At 37.4% G+C, this 24,047-nt stretch overlaps 1 protein-coding gene across 50 annotated transcripts in view; it reads right to left on the reverse strand.

Moving 5' to 3' along the window:
- The window catches only part of Emsy (EMSY transcriptional repressor, BRCA2 interacting), a 69,327-nt gene that overhangs the window by 24,138 nt on the left and 21,142 nt on the right, over positions 1-24,047 (reverse strand). For 30 of the 50 annotated variants that reach the window (XM_087570307.1, XM_087570277.1, XM_087570263.1 and 27 more), the window contains 5 exon segments: positions 19,560-19,836; positions 15,923-16,246; positions 10,728-10,877; positions 8,653-8,823; positions 1,823-1,959 (listed from right to left, as the gene is read on the reverse strand). In XM_087570307.1, the coding sequence (XP_087426433.1) occupies positions 1,823-1,959; positions 8,653-8,823; positions 10,728-10,877; positions 15,923-16,246; positions 19,560-19,836 (1,059 nt within the window). 50 annotated transcript variants of the gene reach the window in all.

Consider the following 24,047-nt stretch of genomic DNA (forward strand, 5'->3'; position numbering starts at 1 on the left):
AAAAACTATGCAGTTTATCAACAGATAAACATACATATACAAAATAAGTCAGGCATATATTATAAAGACCTACAGTAGGATACTTGTATAAAGAAGCATGGGAGAGATGGAAAGATTAGAGATAGTAACATTCTTTCTAAGGTTATATGGAAGAAAGGGGGAAGAAAACGTAAAGTTCTCATGTTTTCCTAGTATTTAACCAATACTACTTTACTTATTATAAATTCAAGCCCATTAACCTTTCACCATTTTCTGAATTTTTACCTGATTTATTGTCTGTCTTTTCTCTACCTCTGTGCGTGCGTGCACGCGCGTGCATGTGTGTGTGTTGTTGGAGATTGAACCCAGGGCCTCACAAATGCTAAGCAAGTGCTCTACCACTAATCTATAACCTTAGTCCAAGGTTTTATTCTTAAGTACCTATCATTTTCTGGTCATATTTTTAATCTCAACACAGTTATTCAAATATAGTTAATTTTATTGTTAATTTTTAAATTAAAATCAATAAAACTAAGAGTTGGCAATTTTCACGTTGTCATTTTCTTAATTGTTAGCTATCATTATCACAGATCTGTAGCTTTGAAACTTAGCAGTTGGTAAACTGAGAGCAATTAAGTGAGTTGTCTAAAAACCAACCATTGAGAATTCAGCTTTAAATCCAAGTCCAAAAATTACAAACCTAACTATCAACCACAACTATCCAAAAAAAAAGCAAACCAAACCAAAGCGTCTCCAATCTCACATACTGTTTGTAGCAGCAGCATTCCCAGAAAGAGGTCTGAATGATCCTGCTGATCCGTAAATGGCTTGACAGCCTGTCCAAGCACTGTGACCCAAACAAAGCCAGCTTGCAGAGTGTCATCTGAGAAAGCTCAGTGTGGTGGGCCTGCACAGGATGCAGGTGGGGTATAAACACATGCTCTGTGTGCTGAAGATGATGGTCCCATAGGCTGATCTGCTCACTTTATTAGCACTGCCTGACAAACTACTGCTAAATATCTACTAGAAAAAATTCACACATGATCTAAGATCTCCCATAGCAGATCACAGCCTTTTATAAATCCAAATACTATGGAATCCTAGCTTTGCTGTTGACTTACTAATGTGAATTCAGAAAAAGCCTTTCCCATTATGAAAGACTGTTTCACATAAGCTTTTCTCTGTCTTCTAGTGAGGTCAGGAAGGTAAGGATGCTACTACGTCTGGGTACCAAATACCAAGAACAGTAAGAAACCAATGACTGAGAACTTCCCATGTGGTAGACACTGCTCTAAGTACTTTCAAAACACCTATCATTACCCAATGTAGACATGAAGAAATATTACACTGGTTAAAAAAAGTCACCTGAGGTCAAACTACAAAAGTGAGATACAAAGTCTAAGTGTGTCTACTTCTAACCTCTTAACGATTGCCGTCAGAAACTAAAATGGGAAAATAAAAAATAAACAACAAACCTTAAGTAACAAATCCCCATCTATGAATTTTACTTTAAATTCAAATATTTCTCTTTACTCAGCCTAATCAAACGCTTAGTTACTGATCATAAGCAAGAATAGAATTCCTCTTAGTCTTCCTGCAGCTAAGCCAGCATTTAAAGAAAACTAAACACTTGAATCATAGTAACAAACCCCCTTTAAGAGCAGCTATAAGCAATGTGCTTTTGGATTACTGTGTAAAATGGCATCAGTGTGATGACATCACAGCAGTCCAGAGTCAAGCCATTCCATCCACTATGGGGTTCTGATGTCTTTAGGGAAATGTTTGTATACATGGCCTGTAAACTGCCTAGTGGATTACGGAGTGTGTTTACAGTCTTACTTACTCCAGCATTTAGCAATGTTGTGACAACGTTTTTGCCAGGGAGGCCTTGAATGGTCGTTCCTTTTCCTGTAGTCTTTTGTACAACAATCACATTGGGCTTGGAAGTCATTGGGATTGTAGTGATTTTGGTAGTTGTTCCTTAGAGAAGGGGGAAGAAAAGGAGGCCAAAAATCAGGATTGGTGATACTTGGTTGTTTCTTTTATGCTGTATACAAGTAGTACATGTCCAAACAATGTCAACTTTAGGTGATCCTAAGGATGAAAATTGAAGACTTGGGATAGTAGCTTCTAAATCATCACAGAATGATAAATTTTAAGAACTGACTGGATTGGTTTTTTGTTGTTGTTTTGTTTTGTTTTTTTTTTTTTTTTTTAACATTTTTTGAGATAGGATCTCACTAAATAGCTCTACATGGCCTGGAATTCACCATGTACACCAGCCTGACACAGAACTCAGAGATCTGTCTGCCTATCTCTGTCTTCCAAGTGCTAGGATTAAAGGCATATGCTGCCACGTCCAGCAAGAATTGAGTCTTGAAGCAATTTTTGAGAATCTAAAGATCTAACACACCAAATTCCAAATCTAAAAATATTACCATCCATTTCCCCATCAACAGTCTTTCCTGACTAGTTTAAAATTAAATAAAAAAAATCTTACTTTGTGACATTTGTTTCCTTGAAGTCTAATATTAAATTTATGTGGCCATCATGATGGAAAAACTCTTCAAAAAAGATTAGAGGCAAATATCAAAATTCACTAAATTGTAGAAAATAAATGTATAAAAAGCTGTAAATTATACACAGCCATGTGAAGTCAAGAGTATCTGTAACTCCAGCACTTGAGAGGTGAAGGCAGGAAGACTGTGAGCTCTAGGCCAGCTGATGCTACAGAGTGACACCCTGTCTTTAAAAAACCCAAAATGAATTTAAAAAGTTGAAAAAAAAAAAGGACCAAAGTGAACACAGATATGTAGACATCAAGTAACTGTCAATGTATGCCTCTGAATGTGCAGAACTCTACAGATTCCAAGGATGAAATAGACTTGCTAACAATTAAGATCTACTTTCTTATATTAGATGAGATAGTTCAGCTTCAGAAAAACAAGCATCTTATGCTTTCCTTCCTGTCTGGATCTTCACATTTAACGTTTATACACATGAAAACAAGGTCTGTAAGAGTGCAGCAGATGTAAGAAAGGGAGGAGAAAGAGCAAAAGGTCACGTGGGAAGTAAGTGGTAAGGGGGCTACTGGGAGTAGGAGGGGAAAAGGGAGGGACAGGATGGATGGGGCACAAGTAAAGGGAAAAAATAAAAAATAATCTTTGTTTGAAAAGTGGCACAATAAAGCCTAATTTATTATACGCTAGTTAAAAGATCTACTTTCTAAATGTACATATCCCCTGACAGGAACAGTTTGTGGCCTTTCCCCTATAACTTGCTTTTCTCCCATCTGTCAAATCTACTTACTATCAAATTCATGTTCCATATTCTAATCATCCAAGTTAGAAGTCCTGGTACAAACCTTGGTTCCTGCCCTGTCTTGACTCCCTGTTCTTGCCAACAAAATATGACCTTTTCAAGCCACTGACTCCTCAATATTTAGCACAGAAGGTAGCAATTATTTTGTAATTGTTTATGTCAGTGCTCTCAGCTCATCAGTAATAAATCTTCTTTAAGAGAAATATCCTCGAAAGCGGAGTCAGCACCACTCTCCTCTGCTTCCTACTATCCCCTCCATTTCAAGCGTCTCTGACAGTTCTGATATTCCACACTAAATCCAACAGCCTGAATGAAACCTTCCTCACCAAGAATCTGAAATGTGCTAAACTGGTTTTAAAGAGTACTCCTAATCTCCACTGTACCTAGTTTAACTTTCCCTTTTGAATGTCCTAACCCTACATGTGGGCTGACAGGATGACACAGCAGGGAAAGACATTTGCTTGCTCACCATGCCTGGTGACTCAATTCAATCCTTAGGCCCCGACACGGTAGAAGGAGAGAACCAACTCCTACACGTTGTCTCCGACTTCAGCACCCCTACCACACCCCCAAATATTAAACCTATCAAACAAAAAGAGCAGCTTATACTGGATCAGGCCCTCAATCTACCAACTTGCCATATTAGTTCCTCCTGTTCACAGGAAACAGCATAAAACTGCAGGCAATTATGAGGCTTCCCACTACCTACCCCACAAAGCCCAAACTCCTGAACGGAACCTCCAGAGTTCTTGCAGATTAAGATTCATCAATGCACACCGTTCCCTCAGTGTGCTGATTTCATACTGAGCAGATTAGGCCTGGATCTATTTTTTGCTCCTATAATTTTCTGTGCCTAAGAAAGCAGGCAGATCATATTTTTCTAATAGGCCTGCAAATGATTAAGTACAGAATGGGCACTTAATAAAAAACATGCCTAATATAGTCTCAAAATATTACGTAAAGTTGTATTATCTTCCATTGGAAAAATAATAATATTCCTTATTAGAATTCCAGATTAACATATTATATGAAATAATCTTACATCAAGAATAAGAAGAGTCTAGTTCTAAGACTCATTCAGAAGGGGACAGGGAGATGGCTCTGAGGTCAAGGGCTTACTGCTTTTGCAGAGGACATGAGGCTATGTCCCAGCACCCACATGGTGACTCATAACCATCCATAAGTCTAGTTCTAAGGGATCTTCGGACCTCTGTAGGCACCAGGCACATGTATGTATGTATGTATGTATGTATGTATGTATGTATGTATGTATGTATGTATATTCAGGCAAAACACTCATACACATAAAGTAAAATAAATCTGAGAATATTTTAAAAGAACTAATAAGAAATTCTGTTAAACTGGGGCAATCCCATTATAAATCTTCACAATACACTCAATACTACCCAATGTCTCATCAGTCCAAGGTGTCTAAGAAAGCACTTGAACCTGACAACCAGCCTTACAACTGCTTTCTCCTTCAACTACACTGTGAATGATGAGCTGTTATAAACCATAAGAGCCAAGCTGCTCATTACTTGCTTAAGCCGACTTTAACCTGAGTAATTCTAATCCCTCATATATGACTATATAGGCCTTTAGAGACACTAGAAAGTTATCAAATATTTGATGAGAAAGTGTTTCTATAAAAACTATGCTTTTAAATTAACACCAAAATATAAGGTCATTTTTTTATTAGATAAAACTTAACAACTGGCTTTATTTATATGATCTAAAATGTCTCCTTTCCACTATAAAGGACTATTCATTTAGGAGACAGCCATATACCAAGTCTACCAGTTTAACAAAAGGGAGGGCACCTGAGGTCATGGGGGTAAAGGGGAGTGTTCAATAGTACGAAATGGGGAAAAAAGACTAACAGGAAATAAGTAGAAATTATATTAAAATAGAACAAAATTGTGCTAGAACAACCAATATTAAATGCCTGAAATTCTAGTGTACATGTTTCACCTAGGTAGAGATGTATCCAAGTAAGTACTACATATTCAAACAAGAAGAAAAGCTGGCTAAGCTTTCACTGCAGTTGCTCTACATTTTGCATAGTACAAGAGACCATGCAAAAGCTGATTAGCATCTGTGATTTTCTGGTTTTTGTTGTTCCTTTTGCAGTTCTGAGAATCAAGTCTAGGGCCTTGCTCATACTAGGCAAGTGTTGCAACTCTGAGCTTCATCCACAGTCCGTTTTGCATTCTCTAGGGTACACACTGAATCGTGATGCTTAGATACCACAGCACCACACACAGAATCTGGCACTTAGAGAACCTATCTACAGATGCTATACTTTAAGAGTGAAGAAAACTCAGTGGGGCCAAATGACAATCATGTGCGGATCACAATGGGCTCTGATAATGACAATCCACTTCACAGACTTTTCTTCTTTCTTTTTTTCGGATGCGTGTAAACTTCAGAAGCAAAAGAACTAACTATAAGTTCAAAGGCAGCTTGGGCTATATGGCTAGTGTGCGGCCAAACTGGAATACATAGTGAGAGTCTGTCTCAAACAGTAACAACAAACTATGAAAACAAATCAAAACGATTATACCAGGCTTGGTGGGCCAAGCTTATACTGCTCTAGTGACTAAGGCAGGAGGATCACAAATTCTAGGTCAGCAAGAACCTGCCTCAAAATAAAACATTAAATGGTGGGGAAAGGAGCTCTGAGGAGCACTGCTCAGTGGCCCAGTGTGGCTGAGCATCCCAAGAAGGGAAAGGTTTGAACACTGTGGTATGCTGACTTAACAAATTCATTGGCTTAGGTCCTACTATCCACAGGTCTTCAATCACTCTGTCTTGCTTTCTGAATAAGGTTTTATGCTGCTTTGTTCAAAGAACGATGCAATAAATAAGGGAAAAAGCACACAAACAACAGCTCCTCGCCTAGACACTGCAAAGACTAAAGGAGTTACAATCAAGTTTTGCCCCAGATTCTCAAAATGCCTTCAGGGTTAAGACAATGAATTCATCTCTGAAGGAACCAAACTTCTGCATAAAATGAGTATATTTCTACAATCAATTCTCACTAACATTCCCCAAAAAAGTTTAAATCTGAAATTATCTAATATATATGCACATAAATAACAGTTTCACTTAAAAAAATAAAAATTCAACTTTTCTAGAAAGTACTATGGAAAATTTAATCTGCCTTCTAAGGTGTTATACAAAGAGCTTCACAAATAATTTATATATGTTTACAACAGGATTATTTATAATAACCAAACAAGAAAAAAATCTAATAGTCAAAAACCCCATATTGTAAACAATCTAACAGTAAGAATCTGATTAAATTGGGCTGGAGAGATGGCTCAGCGGTTAAGAGCACCCGACTGCTCTTCCAGAGGTCATGAGTTCAATTCCCAGCAACCACATGGTGGCTCACAACCATCTGTAAAAGAGATCCGATGCCCTCTTCTAGTGTATCTGAAGACAGCTACAGTGTACTTATATATAATAAATAAATAAATCTTTAAAAAAAAAAGAATCTGATTAAATTATTGTAAAGAAGAGAATGTTATATAACCATGAGATGATGGTCAAATGCATTTACTGATATGGGAAAATATATATGTTATTAATAAAAAATAAAATTTAAAATATCCACGTAAACATTTACACAATGCATTATAGATTCTTAGCTTTGCCTGCATCTTTCTAAAGTCCCTACAATGAGAGCATTTTTTTTTTTTTTTTTTTTTTTGCTTTTTTTTTTCCCCAGAGCTGGGTACCGAACCCAGAGCCTTGCGCTTGCTAGGCAAGCGCTCTACCACTGAGCTAAATCCCCAATCCCAAAGTTTTATTTGTTTTGTTTTTGTTTTTGTTTTTGTTTTTTGTTTTTGGCTTTTATCTTAAAGTCTTCTATTCTTACAGCCATATGTTTGAGAATATTTTAGCAAAAATACTTTTTTGTATGGCAGAGAGAAATCAGAACCCATCATCTGCTCATAGATGAAAGCAAAAACTTATCTAAATTTGCTACAAGCTGATGATGAATAAACTTTTTAAATTACTCTACCATAATCTCAATGTCATAGGACAGCAAGAATTTAAAATAAAAGTGTTATATTGTTTAAGTAAAGATTGTGAAACGGGAGCCAGAAAGATGTTAGGTAAGCATGGAGCAGGAAGTAGCTAAAAATATTTGCCACCAAATTAAACTGTTTTAACTCTAAGTCAATATATCCTACAGTGCTGGAACCACCCACTCATGTGAAATAGCAACTAACCATGAGGTGATAGTGTGTGTGTACGTGTACATGTATGTGCGTGCGCGCGCGCGCGCGTGCATTGATAGTTAGGTATCAGATCAAATCTCTGCTTCTAGGATGTGCATACTTACATCACTCTACTGCAGTTCAGAGCTGCTACACCATGAATAAGGTCCCAAAAAGGCTTCATGACATCTAGACACACCTGCAAGCTATATAGTACTATGAACTCAGATACATGTAAGAAATCTGTTTAAGGTCATAAAACAACTACCTCCCAATGAAGGTCAACTTTCTGAACTGTGTTTATACTATTTAAAGATACTATCAAATAATAAATTAGAATTTTAACTGTGTTACTTAAATATCCACTTAAAAGCTATGGTACAATGATCCCTTTCCTCCTCAGGTTGGCAAACACTGGGTTTTCTCACTTATATGTAAGAGTGAAGCCAAAATTAACAGCTTTGAATACAGAGCTTCATGCCAGCACCATGCTCTGCCCTGCTTTTTCCACTCTGAGTTATCAGCAAATCAAATTACTGCCAGGAACTTTATCCTTTCACTTTAAAAGTGTGAGAGCAGCTCACCTGGGACAGACAAAACAGGGCTTGTCTACAACATAGTAGGCAGCTCAAATCCACAAGACTCGCTTAATCAGATCATTTACATAATTTTAATTAAAAATAATAATCAGTGAAAACAAATGCCTCATTAACATTCCACTTTAGAATCTAAAATCCAAATACTGTAAAGATTAACGAGGCAATAAAAACCAGGTACTGTTCCAACATACTAATAAACAGGCAGACGGTTAGCTTTACTATCTCAGTAAAATATTTTTAAAAAAGCAAACAACATAAATGGTGAAAAGCAAATAGATATTCAAATATCTTATGTTTAATAAGCTAAAGTGACATTAGCAACTGAAAATCCCAATTATGTTCCTAAAATATATTCGGATGCAAATTGGATTCCATTTTCCTCTTTGCAGCTTTATGTGACCTCTAAATCCACATCTCTCAAGTTGGTACAAAAACTGATATCAGTAGAGTCCTGCTGTAGAGAAACATGGCTTTTCTTCTGACCAGATAGCTCCATGCTTTTAACATAATCTAGATATACGTACCAGAAACAATATTACTGCTGATTATCTTGCCTCCCAAGGTAGCTAATGATTTGGGCACCACAGTAATGATGCTACCGCTGGTAGTTTTCACATAGGTTGCAGCTCCAGGGGTTGTGGCTACTCGACCTAAAGATGGGCTCACTGTTGGCCGGGTATAGGTTGCCTGAGTACCTACAGGAAGAAAGTAGTGAAAAGAAAAAAATGTCAACACTTAAAATCATACAATTTCACTATAGTTTAATAGTTTATACCACTTTAACTTGAAAATGAAATTGCAAGGTGCCAAGGCATTCGTTTACAATTTTATAGCCAGTTTTCAATGTGTATAGCAAGAACCAATGCCAAGTCAATTCAAATTAAATTTAGATATAAAACTTTGTGATGTGTTGCATCAAATTACCAGCCTATGGAAAGGGAGACCCCCTCACCCTGCTCCCATTATCTTTCCTCCACTAGTTTTATGCCAAAGCTTAAACGTAATCATCCTCCTGCCAAAGCATTGTAGGTGTTTCTCTTACAAATATTAAGGCCCCTGTCCGATGCTGTCCCAAAGGTAAACCCAGTATCACCACCAAGGCATTTACCTAAAATTTTATAACATTTCTGTTCTGTACCCCACTGTTCTCTAAAGAGATTTCTTCCATCTTTTAAAGGATTAGTCCATTGTTTTTCTAGCAATACAGTTGAATTGCCAGGAACAGTTTTTAGCCTAAAATTATCTATTTGCATATTTCTTCAACTTTAACTGACCCAATAGAAAAATCTATCTTTATGTCTCTCTCAAAGGATTTTATACCCTTTCCCACTATTTCGACGATCTTTCTCTTTTCCAAAGAAATATTGAAAACTAATCAGATGAGTCTTTTACAGTTTCTTATAAACCCAGAAATTCAGAAAGACTCCTCCATTCCTAAAGGAGGAAGAGCCTCAGTGAAATGAAGAGCAAACATGGAAAGGACAAGGTAGCATTAGCCAAAACTGAAATGACATTCAGAGACTCTATGACAGACATTTCTGAAATACCCACCTCGCAAAAAAATGCTTTTAGGAAGTTACTTACTTTAAAAACTTATAACCACTACAATCATGAGAAAAACATTAAGAAGAATTAAGACTAGTCACAGCATACATCTGAACCAGGAAAAAAAAAAAAAAAAAAAAAAGGCCAGGACAAAGTAAACATGCTATAGGGGTATAAAGTTTGAATACTTTGAATTATAACTATTTAAAAGAAACACTTGCTGAACTATAAACTCAAGACATATAAGCCAGAATAACTATGGGTCTGGCTTTTATATAGGTTCTGGGGATTTGAACTCAGGTCCTTACACTAACTTAACAAGTGTTTTTCCTCACTGAGCTATCACCTTAGCTCCTGACTTGATATCATTAAATACTTACAAAGGGTGGTAACTTAAAATGCTCTACACTGATACCACCTCGAGCTCAGGCTAATTGCCCTTCTACCAGTCTAGGCAACCCTTACTACACTGTAATGTAACATGAGCTGAACTCTTAACCTCATAAGTAATACCCTGTGTATTAGGTATGTTTTCAGTTACCCAACAAACCCTAACCAAGCACCTACATATGGTGGCTAAACAGATTTGTTCTCTAATCCCATAAAGTTTATTGTCTAATATGAATAAAACAACAAACAACTAGATAAATAGAAATTGCAGAGGATTATGAAAAAATATATCAAAAAAGTGATAACTTCAGGGTCAGAACAGAGCAGAGGGAGTTAAGAAAGATCTTTTGAAAACTACTCGGTAGAGTGCTTGCCTCACATGCACTAGGCCCTTGGTTTGACCCTAGCACCGTATAAACCTGTGTGGTGGAGCACACCTGTAATCCCAGCTCTCAGGAGGTAGGGGCAGAAGGATCAAGAAGGAGTTCAAGGTCATCCCCAGCTGCACAGTATTCTAGGCCACAGACCCTGTCTCTAAACAAAATTTAAAAAAGGACTTCTTTGTAGAACTGTTTCCATCTCTCTATGTGCAACGTGACACCCACGGCTGGTGTGGGAAGCTACTGATGGCATGAATGAATGGACTGATGCTTGTGGAACTTACCGGTAGGAGTAGTTACCAGTTTAGTTGTCATAATTGCACCATTACTGCTAACCACCATAATTGGGGAATTGCTACTGGTGGGTAGAGTTGCAGTCACTGGTTTGGGTAAGATTTTACTTGGTTGAACCTGCTGTGTGATGATTTTAACACCTTTGAAAGAAAAAAGATAAATCTCAGTACAAATAATTTTTAAGAAATGTCACTTAGCCCAATAGGGCAACAGTCACACACATTTACTGAGTCTTAACCTAGAAATGTCTTTTTAATACTGAAGAAACTCTAAGTTTTCATTATTCAAATTCCTCCTTTCTAAATTCCACCAATTCAAGAATGCAGCTATATTTCATTAACTGATTTCTTAAAACGAAATCTAAACTTTTATCTATGGTGGTATGCATGAGCTTTCAAACCAGTTAGCAAAAGCAAATAATCTGCTCTATATAAGTACTTGAGAAGAAAGGACTAGCATAAGACATCAAAATCAGTCCACACAGTCCTTCCAGATACTCAGCTACAAAGACTTCTCGTGACTCTGTGAACTGACATACACCGGTAAAAACTTAACAGCCCAAGAACAGTTTTTGTTTGTTTTTTTAATGACTGCCTCATTTTTCATTGTTTTGAATTGAGATAGGGTCTCATTATGTAGCCAAGGCTGGCCTGGAACTACAGATTCTACTGCCTATGCCTCCTGAGTGCTAGAATTACAGATGTGTACCACCATGCCCAGCTTAAAAAAACAAACAAAACAAAACAAAAAACCAAAAACTTTCTTGTTTTTATCTGTTGTTGGTATAGTTGAACCCAGGGATTCATTCATGCTAGGCAAGGCTCTACCACTAAGCTATATCCCAAAGTCCTTAAATAGCTTTCTGTATAAAAGTATTTTAATAACTCACTTTATCAAATACAGAACGCCAAAAAGGCCACATCGTATTGCACCTATATAAAACATGCATGTGAAAAGAACACAAAGGCAATACACAAAAGATATAATAAAAATTGTTAAGGAAGTTATGTTAGGTCTTTAAAAATTATTTTATTTACAATGCTACAATGTTTACACTGACCTCCCAAATATCTTAACTACACTTTTAAACAGTAGCAACTAAAGAAGAAAAACTTAGTGTCATTTCCCCACACTGATCTTTAGAGAAAATACTTAAAAGAAGACATTTTCTTCTTCTTTTTTTTTTTTTTTTTTGGTTCTTTTTTTTGGAGCTGGGGACCAAACCCAGGGCCTTGCGCTTTCTAGGCAAGCGCTCTACCACTGAGCTAAATCCCCAACCCCAGAAGACATTTTCTTAGAGAAAATTAAGAATTATAATTTTTTGATGTGGCATGATGGTATACCTTGACTATCATCAAGTTGATGGAATTTAGAATTACCATGGAAACAAACCTCTGGGCATGTCTGGAGGGATTTCCTAGATTAGGTTAAGAAGGGAAGATCTACACGCTCCATGGGCTCTGATCCTGGACTGAATGAAAGGCAACAGGAATTGAATAGAAGCATTGCCTACTCTCTGTTCCCTCACTGAAGACTCAACTCAACCAGCTGCCTCGGCCACCCTTACTTCCCTACATGATCTTCTAACGTCAAGTTAAAGGAAACCCATCTTTTCCCAATGGCTTTTGTCAGCAACGAGAAAGTAACTAATACAGGTAGTGATTTGAGCTGAGATATTAAGGAAAGAAATAGAGCTATCTACATATTTAATAGCTTTAAATAATTCTAAGCTTCTATTAACTAAGAAAGAAATTAAAAGTATGGTATTTGGGCATAATTATTTAAATAACTTTTATGACTAATTTTTATCTGTAAAATAAAAATTAATTAGTATATATATCTCATAGGGTTCTTGAGGATTAAATAAAATTTTAAAGTATCTAACACATGTCAAGAATTCAATAAGTATTGTAGAAATAGTTCTGGATATAATAAACCATAAACAGTGAAGTTATATAAAGAAAGCTCACTTCTAGTGTGTCTCACTAGTGATCCTGTATAATTCCCATGCAGAAAGAAGCTCTAAGGGGTTGGGGATTTAGCTCAGTGGTAGAGCACTTGCCTAGCAAGTGCAAGGCCCTGGGTTCCTCCTCAGCTCCAGGGGGGGAGTGGGGGGGAGACAAAGCTCCAAGAAATATCCATCACAGGGAGAAAAAAAAAAATCACTAGAGACAATTTTATTCAGTCGTAAGTAAATCAAGTGATAATCTGGATCAAATAAATAACATTAAGAGAAAACATTATTTCTCAAAACTGATCATGAAAGAGAGAGCAAATCAAATAAAGTTCTAAAACACCCTCTCAGCAGGTGGCAGGCCCAGAGAGTTGCCCTCAAAAGGACTGTCATTCCAATGTCCCTAAAACATTCTGGAGAGCCAAGCCTGGTGTGACTGCAGGAAGAAATCTCCAAAACCACACAATGGAACTAATTAAAGTTAAAGCAAGCATCATTAAAAGGCTCTGGGTACCACAGAATGGCTCCACGGGTAAAGAAACTTACTGACATCATGTCTGATTACCTGAGTTCCATACCAGAGACTTATGGTGGAAAAGAAAACTTATTCTTGTAAAGTGCATCCTGACTTCTACATGTACACCACAGCACACATGCAAGCACAAACATACTCTCACACAGTACCTGTGCACATACACACATTCATTCCCACACAAAATATAAATAAAATGCAATAAAAAAGAACCCTTTAGAAAGGGGTCTTAAGGTAAATAGGGAACCAAGAAACATGTGCCCAAGCTAAGTCAAGTTCTGTGATAGCTGAACCAAAACCATTTCTTTCCCTCCTTCAGTTCAGTAAGGTTGTGATTCCACTCCAGACTGCTAGTCCTAGAGTGGAAGGACTCTTCTGCAAAACTCCTAGCCAGAGGACATTCTTTTCAGGAAAAACAGGCCTTCAGCTTACTCTCCTCATAGTTACTTAGTGCCAACTGAAATACCACAGAGAATATTTCTAATCCACAGAATCCAACTAGAAAACAATACCAAAAGGCTACTGAAACAAAACAAAACAAATCTCTAAACATTATGGAAATAAAACAGCATAATCCTAAATATATCTCGTCAATGAGGAAGCCCCAGGGGAGGTTTCAGAACAAAAATTATAGGGAAAATGACAACATATCAAAGTACATATGATGCTGGCAAAATAGTACTAAGGATTTATCAAAGCAATTATAAGTGTAGAACTAAATGCTAAATGCACAGAAATAAGAAAAGGTCTTTAATCAATAATCCACATTCCAGTTCTCAAGAAGCTAGAAAAGCAAAAGAAAGCCAAAGAAAAATGGGAAAAAATGAGACTAAAACTGGAAAATGGTCTGGGCCTCTGAATTGACTTCCTCAGATTACTTTCGGGTTGATGTATACTCGTCTTATTCTGTAGTGTCTTTGTCTAGTTTGGTTATCAAGGTGCTAGGGCCTAAAATGAGTTTGAAGTGTTTTGTTTTCTAGAAGAGATTAAGGTTGATATTAATTCCTTAAATATTTAGTTTACTTCTCCAGTGAATCAGCTGGGTCTGGAACAATAAAGCAAAACTCTATTTAATAATTATAATAAAAAAACTTGGTAAAATTGAAAATACCTAGAAAGCCTGACAAAGAAAGAGCTCATTAGTATAGACTTTGTAGCCATTTACAGGACAATAAGGAACTGATAATGATAACTAACCATTTTGACAACTTAGAAATGAATAACTTAAAAACTATAAACTACCAAAGTTCAACAAAGATGAAATAGCTAATCCAGTTTTCCAACCATTAAAAAAAGTGAGTTCATAATGTGCATGCTCCCAAAATAGAGATCTCTGGGCCCAGCTGACTCACTGGAGAAGTCAGCTAAGATTTTATGGAATTAATACCAATCCTCTCTCATCTTTTCTAGAAAGTGGAACACTTCAAACTCATTCTGACGCCTCTAGTATCTTGATAGAACCAAACTAGACAAAGACACTACAAAATAAGTATACATCAACTCAGATAATCTGAGGAACCGAGTTCAAAATCCCAGATCTACACAAATGCCAGGCAGTATGGTGTCTTGCCTGGATCCCAGCATCCTAGAGGTGAGAGGTAGAGACAAGGGATCCCTGAGGAAGCCAATCAACTGAACTAAGCAAACTGGCAAGCACTGAGTTCAAGTGAGAATCCCTGCCTCAGCCTACAAGGTAAAAAGTGATCATGGACACCAGCAGTAACCTCTGGCCTCCATGTGCACTTGTACACATGTGCACAAAAATCTTCACGCATGTCTACACGTACTTACATGTGAACACACATACACATGCCTATCACATACATACATAAAAAAACTCATACAGGGTTGGGGATTTAGCTCAGTGGTAGAGCGCTTGCCTAGCAAGGACAAGGCCCTGGGTTCAGTCCCCAGCTCTGAAAAAAAAAAAAAAAAAAACTCATACAGAGATAAAAACTGAAACCAACGTTGTATAAAAAAGAATTATATACCATAACTAAGTAGGGCTTATTTCATATATGTAACTGGCTCAATAGAAAACCAACACATGTCATTCACCATATCAGCAGCTAAATATTAAAAAAAAAGATTAGGCCACATCACTTGAACACAGAAGAACATCTGACAGAACCTAACATGAAGTCATAATGAAAAACCTTAGGAAAGTAGAAATGTCCCATTTCAACTCAAAATGCATATACACAAATCCTGTAACAGGCTTCACACTCAACACTCAAAGACCCAATGCTTTCTACCCAAAACCAGGATCAAGGCAAGAATGTCTGCTCAATTCCTCCTGCTTATTATATATTCTAGCTAGTGAAATAAGACAAAGGGGGAAAGAAAGAAGGAAGGCAGCTGGGCAAGAATACTGATTGGAAAGGAAGAAAAGCCATGTCCTTATTTACAGATGATATAATGAAATACATCCTACATACATAGGAATCTCAAGAAATCTATGTTCTATGTAGAGACTCCCAGAAATAATAAAGTCCAGCAAGCTATAAGAATACAAGTTCAGGGACATGTTTACAAAATTCACTCAGGGCTATAACTTAAAAAAACACCTACAGACACTTCCAACTAGAAACTGAAGAAAGAAGTAAAAAGATGTAAATAAACGGGAAGACACACTCTGCTCGCGACCACAGGACCAGGCTGAGGATACCCGGCAGACCTCACCCACACTGGCCAGTTACCTGACTCCTGTTTGATCTGGATGGTGGGTTTGATACCAGGTGGCAGTGGTGAGTGCTGAGGCTGTTGCTGTTGCTGTTGCTGCTGCTGCTGCTGCTGTTGTTGTTGTTGCTGCTGCTGCTGCTGCTGCTGCTGCTGCTGCTGCGACACTGAGGAAGGCTGGGCCCCTGGCTGCGGTGTCTGTGGTGGCACTTGCTGTAACTGCTGCTTCGGAGACTGCTGATGCTGCTTAGGAAACTGCGCGAGGATCTGGGTAGGGCCGCTCACTAAGCTTTTGGGGGAAGGGAGTCTTGTCGACGCCACTTTGATTGCTGATGTGGATACACCTACAGAAAAGAAAAGAGGATTTAGGAAAGGGGAGGGTGGGCAGCTCAAAACAAGGAGGATTTGAACCATTCCATCAGTGTACTCTCTTAGAAATACAAAAGGTCAAATGAAAAGTCAACTATTGTAAAAAAATCTATAAAGCTCTTGTTATAGTCTTGCTTCATTAACAAGGTTCTAATTTTTCTTTAACCATCCTGCTATTTTCATTGCTGTTTAATTCTATTAGAATTGTTGGTTGCTAGTCCAATCTTTCTTTCTTCCCTCCTTCCTCTTTCTTTCCTTCCTTCCTTCCTTCCTTCCTTCCTAACAAACCCCAGTTTTTGTTCCCTTGAGAATCCTCATTCCTGGGCACTGGTGTACACTTCTGTGGAGGCTGGTCTCCATGCCAGCTTTAGAGGGCAATTCTTAAATCCCAGCTTGTCATGGCACACCACTATTTTTTCTGGGAATAAAGTAAAACTAATTATAGCCAACATGCTATGAAAGAATCTTTTCCTAGAGAACACCTACATAAGGTTTTCTCTTTTTTAGGGGTGGCACTACACAAAACGGAATTTTCTCTTCTTCCTTTGGGTACTTTCATAACTGGCTATGATACTTACAATGCACTCATCTAACCAACGATGAAGTTACCCAAGGAGGGAAAAAAATTCCTTGATGGTCCAACGATTCACCTAACTGAACTGAAGCCTTCTTTCTGTCTGATAGATTTCTGAAAAAATAAACTTTCTTACAGTTACAAACCAGTCAGCCATTCAATGCTTATTTATGAAAAGTCATTCATTGTATCGATCATCACATTTTTCAAATAGATTTAGACAGTAAAACAGTCAGACTCTAGAACAATAACATGTGAATGTAACAATAACATGTACATGTGAATGCTCAAAAGAATACAGGAAACACCACTAAACAAAACATATTTTCCAAAGTCTACCTTTGAAAACATTAGGGATGAAGCTACATTGATAATTTTGACTAAATATGTGCTATGGTTTATAGAAAGCCCATGTGTTGAAATTCAGTTCCCAATGTAATGAAGACTAGAAACATCATCTGACTTAATGATTACGGTTTAAAGTAGGTAAGGTTTAATCTCTCTAGGAGATTAAAACTCAGCAGAAAAATCAGGGAGGCCCATGGTTATCGGTGGCTTTTAAGTGGAAAGGAAGTCAGAGAAAGCGTACATGTGTGCTCCTTGTCTCTTGCCATGTAACAGCTGCACACTGTCTTAAAGGTCTGAAAACGAGAAAGGCTGACCAAATGCAGTTCTTGATCTTAGATTTTCAAACCATAAGACAAAATAAAATTTTTCATTATAAATTTAAATTATAAATTTAAGGATGAAATACTTCATTGTACCAAATAAAAAATAGACGGATTACACTATAAAAGAGCTAAAAGTTGTAACATGAACCTTAGAGAAAGAAGGAAGCCCAAATACCTTTTTATATAAAAAAGTATAAATTTGGGCAAAGAGATGGTAAGTATTTGCTGTATAAGCCTGACCATCGGAGTCTGATCCTCAAAACAATACACATGAATGTGGGGACGAGGACTAACGCTACAAAGTCTTTTCCTGGCCACCACACACTTCATGACACATGTACGCCTGCACGCACACACAATATTAAAAATAAAGTGTACGTAAAGAAAGATAATATATGAAAGAGGACTGGCCATATTTTGTGTACTTAAGATAACAAAGGGGTGGTGGGGGGTCAAGAAGAAGACAACATACTAGTTAAACAGTTTCAAAGTTTTAAAAAAATCTTAGCTATTCCTGGCTGGTGTGATGGGTTTACAGATAAAAAGATTGCTTCCATGCCTACGGACCTGAACTCAATTCCTAAGACCCACATGGTAGGAGGAGAGAGCCATCCCCTCTGACATTCACATGTGTGCCATCAATGAGCATGCCCATACAATAAACACAAAGCCACATTTACACACAATATAAATAATCCTTTTAAAAAGGAAAGAAAGAATCCCCCATAATTGTGTTTTATTTTATATTGTATTATAAACAAAAATAACAAGGACTTAATATTAGCCAGACTATGTGAAGTAATCTAACACGATTGTTCAAGAAAATAAAGTGTGCACACGGACAACTCCCAGAAGCTCCCCTTTCCCACTGAAAACTCTTGCTGCAGTGATGGTGAGACCTAGTAAAAGTCACACAGATATTAATGTAGAATACCAAAACCAGGAAATAATCTGAATAATAATACATGAGTAATTAATTGTCTAACAGTAACAGAATTAAATAATAACTAAGACAGTTATAGAAAGTAGAAGAAAGCCAACGATGTTGAACTTTCAGAAAACATAGTAAACGGAGTAGGAGTTTTTTACTGCATAAACAAAAACAACACTGCTGGTGTGGGTAAAGGCTCAATATGTTAAACAGGAAGGGTATTATAATAGGGTTATGGGCAACTGGTGGACTTGTTTTACTTTTTTTCTTTAAAACTCCTGAATCCACTGGTTTCTGACTTTAAAAACTTAAACAACAAACAAAAAACCTGCTTAGATGCTAAACGTAGACCATCTCATGAAGAGTGAGATTTCTTCAAAGCCAGTCTAGGAGAACTACGGTCAGCAGAAGACTGTCATACTATGGTGAAAGGAATACACGCAGTCCATAGAAAATATAGAAAGAGGATAAATGAAAGAAAAAGGTTCTTACTAAGCAAGAAATAGAAGCAGTAGAATAAAGACGCAGTCAATCTAAGCAATTAGCAGTGTCCCGTTCTTTGATTAATCAAAAGGACAGACAACTAGACAGTCAAAAGTTATTTACAACTTCCAATTTTGAGCAAAGAACCAAATAAGAAACAGTCACTTAAAAATAAACTAATTTCACATACATGCAAAACACACCAATTTACACCTCTATGATACCAGCATGAGACTTAATACCAAATTATAAATTCCCCTTTCCAAACATTAAAGGGCACAATATGTACAATATGCTGCTAGCTTTTACCTAAGGAAAAGTTTAAATATGTATGTATTTGCTTCCACATTTACCAATGGAAGAACTTAGAAAGTAATGGGGGTTGGAGAAGCAAAGGGCAGGACAAGATGTGGGAGTTCCCAAGACAGGAACAAACACACACACACACACACACACACACACACACACACACACACACACTCTCACTCTCTCTCTCTCTCTCTCTCTCTCTCTCTCTCTCTCTCCCCCCCCTTCTCTTTCTCTCTCCCCCTCTCTCCACACTCCCTCTCTCAGTTGTCTTCATAATTCTGCCACACATGGACAGAATTGGCTGGTGGCGCACCACTCACCTTGTGCTACTGTTGACATGACCACGGATGGTGTGGAAGATACCACTGCTGTTACTGCAACTGTACTAGAAATAGATGATGACGTAGAATTGCTGTTGCCATTGCTGCTACTGGTGACCAGAGAGGCCTGGGATGCAGTTATAACAACAGGTGGCTTCTGAGTGGTGGAGGCAATGACTGATGTTGGTACAAGCTTAGTGACTGCTGCATAGTTATGGGATTTGGAGAGAATGTTGGGCACAAATGTTGAACTCGGTGATGTGGTCACTATAATCACCTAAAGGAGGAAAAGTAAGTTATTTCCATGTACCTACTATACACTATTAGTGCATTTAAGTTCATATATAATTCAAAACTAAGCTCTGCAATATGAAAAACAATTCAACAGAGAAAATAAACAATTAACTAAAAGTTTATGGACTCCTTAGCAGCAAGTATGCAAACCAGCATTTTCCAGCAAGTATTTTAAGCGGTGGTGTTCGATGTGCATTATGTTCCTCTGCAAGCATCCCAGCACACTGTACATCCCAGCACACTGTACATCCCAGCACACTGTACGCAGTCTGGGGATGACTCGCCTTACACGAGAAAGTACTGTGGACATCTATCTGTTCACCTGTAAATACTTATTGAGCATCTACTATGTGCCAGGCATGGTTGTAGATACTGAGAATAGAAGAAAAAACAAAACTTACTTGCACAGAGCTTGCATTTTAGTGGGGACAGAGCAATAAAAATACACAGCATGTAGAAACGAACGGAAGAGACAATAGACCAGACTAAAGATAAAAAGGATGATGATAGTGTTGGTTTTGTTTTTGTTTTTTTAAATATAGTACTCAGTGAAGATTTCTGTATAAAGTGGATATTTGAGTAGAAACCAGAATAAGGACAGGGTACAAACCATGTGGTGTTAACACCTAGAAGGGCACTCGGTGGCATGGGGGCTTGTTTCACTCAAGAGGCTTTAAAGAGCTAAGGGACAGATTGGCATGACACACAACTATTTTGAAGTAATCGGGGACCAGATGTAAAGCCCTGACATTTTGTGTCCTTTCATATGACGTGATACAAGTGGCACCACTTCTCTGTGATCTTCCTCCATAAAACTCATAACCCTAACCTAGTGAGGAGAAAACCATCGCGAAAATTCTAGGAATGGGGTATCTTACTAAAACACCTGACCTGTCAGTCCTAAAAAAAGCAAACAACAACAAAAAAAAAAAAAAAAAAAAAAAAAAAAAAAAAACCAAAACAGGAAAATCTGAGAAACTTTCACACTGAAAGGTGTTTAAGGAGAGAGGACAGGGAATAGAATGTGGAATCCTAGTGAGAATCCTGGAACTGAAAAGGATAGTAAAACCCAAGGAAAGCCAGGGAAGAGGTGTAAAGTATGTAACTCTTATGAATTTCCTGTAAATATAAATCTGTTTTTTAAAGTATCTATGTGTGACACTGAAGCTACAGTAGGGCAGTGATGGTAAATAAAGATCAATTAAGAAGTTCTCAAAAGCCAAGTGTTCACGGAGCTGTGAGTTACACCTTAGAGGGGAACTAGTATGTGCTCCTAGCCTGATATAAAGAACAGATATGGGGCTGGGGATTTAGCTCAGTGGTAGAGCGCTTACCTAGGAAGCGCAAGGCCCTGGGTTCGGTCCCCAGCTCCGAAAAAAAGAACAAAAAAAAAAAAAAAAAACAGATATAAAAAAGAGAGAAGTCAAGGTTTATGCAGTAAGGCTGAGAAACTGTAGTTAGCTTGCACTGAATAAAAGAACCCTAGCCAGCATCACCCAATGTCCTGAAAATAATAAAGTACAGAAAGCCTACAGCAAAGAGGGTTAAAAGCAGAAGCTGGATCAAATATGAAAGCCAACCAAAAGTAAATGGATCTCATATTAAGAAGAATAAGAAGCCATGGGAAGACTTTAGCATAGAAACAAGATGTGATAAATATTTTAAAAGATTGTTCTAGTTGCCATGATGTGACAGGTGAGAGTGGAAGCTATTACAGCAGCCAGAAAAGAAGTGACAGCAGGGGTTGGGGATTTAGCTCAGTGGTAGAGCGCTTGCCTAGCAAGCACAAGGCCCTGGGTTCGGTCCCCAGCTCTGAAAAAAAAAAAAAAGAAGTGACAGCAGTTTCTTGGGCTGGGGTGTTCGCAAAAAGAAAGAAAAGTAATCAGATTCTAATTACTCTGACAAGAAGAAAGAATGATAGCCGTAGGGTTCCTAGAGCAGACCCAAGAAGAGCTCCTGGAGCTGACATGTAAGTGGGTTATCTAATTGTCCTGAATCCTACAACACAAGCGCTATTATCCTCCCCCCCCCCCCCCCCCCCCGTTTCACGGTCGGGAACATAAACATTACTTATGCCTTGCTGTATTACCACAGTTTTGCTGAGCGGTGAGTAAGCAGTGCTAGAGTGATATCCGCTCTTTCACTAAAATTACTTGTGCCTACCTAGGACAGAACAAATTGGTTTGAAAAAAAAAAATCCAAACAAGTTAAGAAAGAAATTCTTTTTCCTTTTACACTGCCCCTAAAGAAAGTCTAAAGTTAAATTAGTCAAAAATTTTCTGAGTGATTTTATATACTGTATCTACATCAAGGAAACTTTAACTATGCTATTAGTACATACTTTCAATGTAACAAAGAATTGAAAATTAGTACTTGCCCATTACTTTAAGGAGTCTGTTGTTTTAACAATCAATACATGCCTTGACCAGTAGACACTTGTGGAGAGTTGGTCAGTACAATCACAACTAGGCTGGATTAGCCAACAATATGCAGTATTATTGAAAACAACAAGAAACTATTACACAAACTGATAGGTGGACCAATATGGTATTAGGGTCCTAAGTTTCAGAGTCAAGTGAGCCTCACTTAGATCATCTTGCCTCTGCCACTTTCAAATGACAGGACCCTGGACATGCTGAAATTTCAAGGCTCCAATTTATTTTTTCAACAAAATAGGGATAATAATTGTGACCATACAAAATCACTACAAGGATTAGATGGCATGATTATGTGAAGCATCCATGAGGCACATAGCAGGTGGTCAATATTTGAGAGTTAACAAATGGTGCTTACTAGCAGCTTACTCTTCCAATTTACTGTTAGATGCATGTGAGTGAAGCATCCCACTTCTATTCAGAAAGATATTCAATCTACTGTGTTTGTTTCATTAGAGACATTTTCTTTCCTTCCTATTATCACTGAGTGTACAAAGAATTTGTGGCTACCACACCCAAACTAATTAGTGTACTAAAGGCAACTGGGTTTGACTTTTATCAATCCTGAACCAACAGCCACAGCTTTCCAAGAGGCCCAATGCTGATGATTGCCATACAACAGAGGATTCACTAGGCTTGGCAGGAAAGCAAGCCAGAATTACTAAGCAATGTTGGGCACGGAAGGGAAAGAGAAGTGTACACAGTTCAAATATTTGAAATTCTGGAATGAGAGTATGGAGGCGGGGTTCTAATATTACAAAATGAATAAATCTCAGGTCTTTAGGACCATATTCTAGATTACAGATACAAATGATAAAACAGAGTTTGAGATTTCAGTACACAAATGATTTTCTGATCTATAAAAGGATTCCCAAACTAGAGATCTATCCTGGAGAAGTTGCTTTAAAGCAATTAAGAAACACTTTTAAGTTGTTTTAAAACAAAATAAAACAAGAGGGGAGATAAAAAGGTTTTGAAGCCAAGTGAACCACAGTGTTTATTCAGGCCATAATTCAAATTACTGACCTTCTAGCATTCACAAAAACTCCTTAAGAGTGCTGGGACTTGCACCCTAAGGACAAAATGAAAAATATCAATCAAGCACATGAAAGCATAAAGCTATATTCTGTTGCTCTGCTTGTATGAGTGCTGTACCAGTGTCATTTTAAATGAGGCATATTGACATAGGTGCAAATGTATCCAGGCTAAAAATGTACAACCTATTTATATGTGAATACCGTTCACAAAATCAGAAACAATTATACTTAATGTAAAGTCACTTTACCTACAATTAATTGCTAAGTTGACTTAAATACAAATTGTGAGAAATCCAAGGTAAATACAATTATGACAATGGCCTTGGATAAAAATATTTTTAATCCAATTACCCAGCAAAAGGAAAAGAAAACAGAAATGTATTTATTAGTCCTAATCATAATCTAGTTGTCCAAAAAATCTTTTAAAAGTAGATGGCAGAGAAGAGGGATGAAGAGAAGACAGTTTTACAACTGGAACACAGCAGATGCTCAGTAGTTATTTGTGGAATAAATACGTCCTTTTATTTCCCTTAAATATTTATTTTTAAAACACAAGTAAATCTAAATTTCTGAATCTGAAAAGGACGATGTGACTTTGGAAACAGATGTGCCCTCTTAAATGCATGAATCTGACAGCTTCCAATATTCTCACCTCAAATTCTGAAGGTAAAAAAAAAAAAAAAAAAAAAGAGTCGGTAAGGAAAAGAAAAAAGAGAAAGAAA

This window comes from Rattus norvegicus, chromosome 1 (assembly GCF_021556685.1).
Source record: "Rattus norvegicus strain SHRSP/BbbUtx chromosome 1, alternate assembly SHRSP_T2T, whole genome shotgun sequence".
Taxonomy (NCBI): Eukaryota; Metazoa; Chordata; class Mammalia; order Rodentia; family Muridae; genus Rattus; species Rattus norvegicus.